Source organism: Neomonachus schauinslandi, chromosome 3, assembly GCF_002201575.2.
Source record: "Neomonachus schauinslandi chromosome 3, ASM220157v2, whole genome shotgun sequence".
Lineage (NCBI taxonomy): Eukaryota > Metazoa > Chordata > Mammalia > Carnivora > Phocidae > Neomonachus > Neomonachus schauinslandi.
In genome coordinates this window covers 28,469,538-28,476,674 of record NC_058405.1, presented here as the reverse complement: position 1 = coordinate 28,476,674, position 7,137 = coordinate 28,469,538, and the positions used below count along the sequence as shown (strand labels likewise).

General features: G+C 44.3%; 1 protein-coding gene across 1 annotated transcript; it reads left to right on the top strand.

Moving 5' to 3' along the window:
• Positions 1-4,413: 4,413 nt before the first annotated feature.
• On the top strand, positions 4,414-5,319 carry LOC110587717 (ferritin heavy chain-like). Its single transcript, XM_044913153.1, has one exon. It carries the CDS (start codon positions 4,608-4,610, stop codon positions 5,157-5,159), a length of 552 nt encoding a protein of 183 aa, XP_044769088.1. The 5' UTR covers positions 4,414-4,607; the 3' UTR covers positions 5,160-5,319.
• The last annotated feature ends 1,818 nt before the right edge of the window (positions 5,320-7,137 follow it).

Sequence of the window (7,137 nt, the reverse complement as noted above, 5' to 3'; positions counted from 1 at the left end):
TCTTATACACAAGGACACCCACACCCACACACAACCTCACACACACACCCACACACCACACACATCTACATACCACATTCACTTCAGACAACACGCGGGAGACTCAGCATCCTGTACCACCCAGAGATGGAGGCTTCAATAAATGACATCTGAGTCCTAAGCAAGGAGACACTTAGAAAAAGATTAATCCCCTATCCAAGGGCAGTACCTCACTCAGAGCAAAGCATTCACAGTATGGACACCAAAACTTGTGGTAACAGAAGAAGAGTACTCAGTTGAGAACTTTTCCTCAGTGGACACCAGCATTATGAGGACACAGAAGGCATTTTATGCCCAGACCTCCCTCAGTGGACACCTGTCTCATTGATGGCATTGCTGGGAGCAAGAGGGGCAGGGGAGGCAAGCATAGTTTTCCAGGAAATAGGCGTATTATTGAAGCAAGTCAGATCCAGAGAGGAGGAAAATACTGGACACTGTGAGTAAAACTTCAGAACATGAAACACTCCCTGAGGACTCCCAGAATTGCTGGAAAGAAATCTTCCATGAGTGTTAGGTCCCTCCAAATGCACAGGACAGATTCTGGGAAAAAAAAAAAAATGACTGTTTTGTAGCTGTTATTCTGACTCTTAGGATTCCGATGTGGGAGACACAGCAATACAAATAAAGTACTCCTCACAGGGCAGATAAGACTTGGAATCTGAACTTGCCAAGACCCTGACATCAGCGGGCCGCAGAGAAGATACCTCCCTGCTGCCCACTGCAGCCGACACCAGAGAGCGTAAAGAGACAGCCAGCCCCAAAGAGTCAAAAACAAGAGCTGCAATCAAACAATCTGGGGGATACAGACATTTTCCTTAAGGCAAGTCACAAGATACTCTGTAACAGAATACAGCTGCTTAAATAAACCATCCTCATTGCAAAATCTCCACTGGCAGAGTTCTAGTGTGTGAACCATGCAGGTTTTAAAATAAATCCATGCCAAAAAAAAAAAAAAAAAGGATATTTTTTTCTGTCTTGTTTTTTAAAACAACAACAGCAAAGGATAGGAATGCAAATTGTATTACATACTGGCTGATGACCAAGAGTGACCCCAGCTAGGGAAAATGAGTGCAATGAGGAGACAGGGGAGAGACCAGAACTTCTCAGGATATAGAATCACAAAATGAGGCATCATCCCTACTCTACAAAATAGGACTTTACCAGGAGATAAAACATAATTTGCTGAAACATGTTTGTAAATGTTCACATTTTTTATAATCAGATTGACATTTGTTTTAAAATCATATCTATTTTCTATTATTGCTTCTGGTAGATTTTTACATTTAGTTCTATAAAACAATAGCTTGCTTCCCTTTTTTAAATAATTCAGTTCAAGGTTTCTATCTTAATGTTTGCTGAGAGGTTCAAGATAGTCGCATTCAATGTCGCTTCTAAATAAAAAACAAAACTGACTTGCAGTTTGAAAAAAATCTTAGAATGAACCAGATGTTCAAAGTTATAGGGCATATCTGGGCAGGAAAAAAAAAATCCCTTTAGCTAGAGAAATTCGGCATGAGTAAAAAATTAACGGGCATCTCCTTTGGTCGTCTGTTCTTTGATGTCCTCGAGAGATGTCAGACTCACCTTGGTATGACTTGACCTCACAGAGCCTCTTCTGACATGGACTGATGCCCTTTGGTTTCAAATAAATGCTGTTTTCTGGAGACTTTTACTCCTTTTCTGGCCATCATCCCAGAAGTATTGATCAGCTTAGTGCCACTGCCCTATTCTGCCTCAGAATGGCGCCAGAGTGATCTCTTAAAACCCCAATTTCATCAATGCCTCTACTGCTTAAACCTCTGTGGTCATTCCCTATCATCTCCCCATAAAAGTGCTCAATGTCCTTAAAAAAGGCTGAAAGGATCTTCGTAATCTAGATGCTGCCCAGCTTCCAGCTTCCAATGAACAAATTGGGAACCAGTCAGATAAAAGAGCTCACATAAGGTCCCCAATAACTGCTGATGGATCCATTTTCAAAAGGACCCCTGTCGGGCGCCTGGGTGGCTCAGTTGGTTAAGCGACTGCCTTCGGCTCAGGTCATGATCCTGGAGTCCCGGGATCGAGTCCCGCATCGGGCTCCCTGCTCGGCAGGGAGTCTGCTTCTCCCTCTGACCCTCCTCCCTCTCATGCTCTCTGTCTCTCATTCTCTCTCTCGCAAATAAATAAATAAAATCTTTAAAAAAAAAAAAAAAGGACCCCTGTCACATGGAACTGGGCTGGGTTTTGTGATTTGAATTTCCCCTCCCAGAATTTCTGCATTATCCCCAGTGAAAACTGAAAAGTTAGCATTTTCAGTTTTATTTAGAAAAATAGGAATCATACACTATTTCTAGTACATTGCAGTAATATTTCCTTATCTATGGGGGATACGATCTAAGCACCCCCCAGTCTTACAATATACTGTAATAAAAGTTACATGAGTGTGGTTTCTCTCTCCCTCTCTCTCTCACACCCACCCTCTCTCTCTCTCAAAATATCTTATTGTACTGTACTCACCCTTCTTGTGACAACGTGAGATGATAAAATGCCTCCATGATAAGATGAAGTGAAGAAAATGATGTAGGCACTGTGACGAAGTGTTAGGCTACTGTTGAGCTTCTGACGATTCGTCAGAAGGTTCATCAGCGTCGGACCCGTGCTTGACGCCACCGGTAACGAAACTGCGGAAAGCAAAACTGCAGATGAGGGGGGGCCACTATAATTATTTGAAAACTTTGATCAGAGTTGAAGCTAGCCCCCTGATGATGGTGCTCAGAAAGCTATTCCAACTCATTTGAAAATGTTTTAAACTACTTTCTCTGTTTTGCTTCTTTCATCTGATATACTTTAATATTGTCTTGTTTGCTTAATCACAACATAGTGGGTCTCTTTTTGTTTTCTAGGAGGCAGCATTTCCTAGATCATGATTATCATGCTGACTCTGGTATTTCACTACCTTTAAGGGGGCCCACACCCTGGAAGAGTCTAGGTTGTGCTTTTCACCTTCTGAGGTCATCAGACCTCAGCAGTAAAAGAACCCTCTGGGAGCCCTCCTCCTTTCTGCCTCTTTCTCCTATCATTCTAGGAGTTTCCTCTCCAAACCGTGGCTTCTAGCTCTGATCATTCCTACAAAGATGTGAAAAGACCCAAAGCCCAACCATCTCTAGACTGTGCTCAGTGAAATATGCGGTCCAGAGCTAACCATAGGATAATACTGGATTCACTGGCTCTTTGTCTTTACTGTGCTGTAAACTTGTGCTGCAGGTGGGCGGTTGTCCCACTGGCAATCACAGTTGCCAACTGTGTGACCTGGTGTCTCTTGCTGTGACCAGGACCTGGAAACCCTCAGCAAATGATTTAGCCCTGGCATGAAGGCAATTTAGCTCTGCAGCCCTCACCCCGGAGTACCTGATCCTGCACTGGAGACCTTCTTAGGAATGTGGATCTAAAATTCTTTCAGGCTCAGCTCACTGATAGGGGCTATTTGTTTCCATTTTCACCTGCGTGTGGATATATATTATTTTAATTTTTAGTCAAAAGAATTTTATTTTGAAATAATTTTAATAGAACTATTTGATAATGACATCGAAATAGTAAAACCAATGTATCATTCAATAAAATATATTTCAAAATATTGTATACTTAAATTATTTTAGCACTCCCTTTCAGTCTCAAAAGTGTCCCAGTTCGTGATGGTTACCAGAAGGGTGGTGGGTGGGGGGATGGGTTAAACAGGTGATGGGTATTAAGGAGTGCACTTGTTTTTGATGAGCACCAGGTGATGTATGGAAGTGTTGAATCACTATATTGTACACGTGAAACTAATATACTGTATGTTCACTAACTCAAACTTAAATGAAAACTTTTTAAAAATTGAATTAAAAAAAAAAAAAAGGTGTCCCAATTTGGACATGCCTGCCCTACTTGATGGTGTATAATGAGAAGTGCAGAGGCCCAAATCCATATCAAGAGCGGTGTCCATCTTTCTCCCTATTGGTCACCAGGGCATTGCATAGTGAACCGATAGTCCTTAATGGCACCACATTCGAACAACACTCAGCCACAGCAAACAACCTGCAGGGAGCCCAGGTTGAAGGTAATGCTTTCTTGGCTGCTCTTGGGTCCCAGGGCTGTGGTTGGGGCCCAGGATGCCCCAAATACCTCCAACTAGCTGTGTGTTTGGCTGGGAGCTGTCTGAGGTCTTAGATGGGGCCAGAAAATGCATGGCGAGCTTTCAGGTCCTGGCCAAGGAAGAGAGACCAGGTCATACAGAGAGCCCGGATTGCCAGTGGGGCAAGGGACCCTGCCACAGGACAGAGCAGCTAAGGGATAGGCCAAGGACTTTGCAGGAAATTCCAAGGGCTCCTCATCAATGTCAGAAGATATCCAAGTCTCCGCCGAGAGTCGCCGCGGGTTCCTGCTTCAACAGTGTTTGGACGGAACCCGGCGCTCGTCCCCCACCCCGGCCGGCCGTTCAGAGCCAGCCCTTCGCCATCTCCTCATAGCGCCCTCGGACCGCTCCAAGGCTCCCGCCGCCGCTCCAGCGCCGCGCAGCCGCCGCTCGCCGCCGCCTCTTCTCAGCCGCCGCCATGACGACCGCGTCCCCCTCGCAGGTGCGCCAGAACTACCACCAGGACTCGGAGGCCGCCATCAACCACCAGATCAACCTGGAGCTCTACGCCTCCTACGTCTACCTGTCCATGTCTTACTACTTTGACCGCGATGATGTGGCTTTGAAGAACTTTGCCAAATATTTTCTTCACCAATCTCATGAGGAGAGGGAGCATGCTGAGAAACTGATGAAGCTGCAGAACCAACGAGGTGGCCGAATCTTCCTTCAGGATATCAAGAAACCAGACCGTGATGATTGGGAGAACGGGCTGAATGCAATGGAGTGTGCATTACACTTGGAGAAGAGTGTGAATCAGTCACTACTGGCACTGCACAAACTGGCCACTGATAAAAGTGACCCCCATTTGTGTGACTTCATTGAGACTCATTACCTGAATGAGCAGGTGAAATCCATCAAAGAATTGGGTGACCACGTAACCAACCTGCGCAAGATGGGGGCTCCCGAATCTGGCATGGCAGAGTATCTCTTTGACAAGCACACCTTGGGAAACAGTGATAGTGAGAGCTAAGCCTTAGGCTGTCTTCCCATAGCCACAAGGGTGACTTCCCTCGTCACCAAGGCAGTGCATGCATGTTGGGGTTACCTTGACCTTTTCTATAAGTTGTACCAAAACATCTACTTAACTTCTTTCATTTGTACCATTCTTCAAATAAAGTAATTTGGTACCCCCCCCCCAAAAAAAAGAAGATATCCTACATTCCTAGAACAGAGAGATACCATCTTGGGTGGGGGAGGAGGGAGAGAAAGCATAAAGAAATGAGCTATTTAAATTACGTCAAACAGGATTTAAACTAGTTTAGACCTTTAGTTACCTTCTACCTTCTAGACCAGACTACCTATTTTCCTGGGCACATCTGGGTGCAATGCATGCAAATTTGCAATCCTACTCTGCAAGCAGTCTTTTGCAAATCTATATAACTTCTGAAGCTGCTGCTTCCAAATGAAATTAATCAGCTAGCTCTTCTGGGAGCTTTAGATCAGAGAATTTCTTCCAGTTGTTGCTGAAGAAAGTTAAGATTTCTCAGGGTCTGTGAGTAGTAAGATAGAGGGTAGAAGAGAGAGGGAAGGACTCCCAGGAGATTAAATATGGGAGAAAAGCATTAAAGGAGAGGTAAGAGAAACTGCATCTATGTTTCCTTAGTGTTAGTCCTGTTGAATATTAACAAAGGCTTTCATTTCAATTACAACATGTTACAAATGGGAAACTGGGCATTAAGGAAACAATTGGAAATGTTTCCAAATGCTGAACAATAAGAGCTTTCAGAAGCAGAGTCTATGGGCCCAGATACCTTTAGGGATTACTCCATGGGCTGTGTTGGTTTTGTACTGGAACACAAAAGATACCTTGCACCCAAGAGTCTTGAGGAGTTTAGAAACTTCAGATCCTACATATCACCGTCTCACTACATATCACCGTCTCAAGTGTAAAATTATCATGCCCTCTGCCTGATCTCTCCCTGGCGCTCTAGCTCTGATGACTGTAGGAAATACGAGAGACACGTGGTAATCTGTTTGGGGAATAAGGGAAAGGTGTTGGAAAAACAGAGAACGTATTCCCTGGGAAACTATTTGAGTTCCACTAAGCAGAAAAATGTACAAACTCACTCCTAATTCACTCTGAAGTGGTGTGTTTCAATTCCCTTGTAAAATACAGAGACACAAAATCGGAATGTGTGTCCCAGCAAGAGCTCTCTTTTGAGAGCTTAGGCCAAAGAGAGCAAAATTTACCCAACCACCGTGTGCCATAAATCATAGTCTACAGGGCGCCTGGGTGGCTCAGATGGTTAAGCGTCTGCCTTCGGCTCAGGTCGTGATCCTAGGGTCCTGGGATCGAGTCCCGCATCGGGCTCCCTGCTCCTTGGGAGCCTGCTTCTCTCTCTCTCTCTCTCTCTCTCTGTCTCTCATGAATAAATAAATAAAATCTTTAAAAAAAAAAAAAATCATAGTCTACAAAACACATAGTTCCTGCCTGCCCATTTTTTCCCCAAAAGATACAGTATTACTGTGTTTTCTCCACAAAACTAAAATACTATGAAAATTTTAAAAGAAAACAGAACCAAAAAACATTCTTTTCACCAATGTGCCCTTTGGTTCCACACCTCATTTAATTCATCTCTATCCTCACCATCCTCACTCTCATATAAGCTGGAAATCTCAACATTGTCCTTTGCTCCTACCTCTCCTGGACCCTCACCACCTGATTCTTCTCCGTGACAGTCATTCTTCTGCTCCTACCTCTCTTGGACCCTCACCACCTGACTCTTCTCCCTGACAATCTTTCTTCTGTTCCTATTGTCACTTTCTGAGAGGCTGTCTGCCTCTCTTGAGCTGCCCCTCTCTTCACAACTTAGCCTATCCCCAGGTCAATCTTCCTGCTCTCATCCTTTCTGTAAACCACCCTGGGACAACCTTCCTCACACACAGCTCAGTTAAGTCTCTCCTCAGCTCCAATTCTTGACATCTTCCTGAGCTTGAACAACAAACAC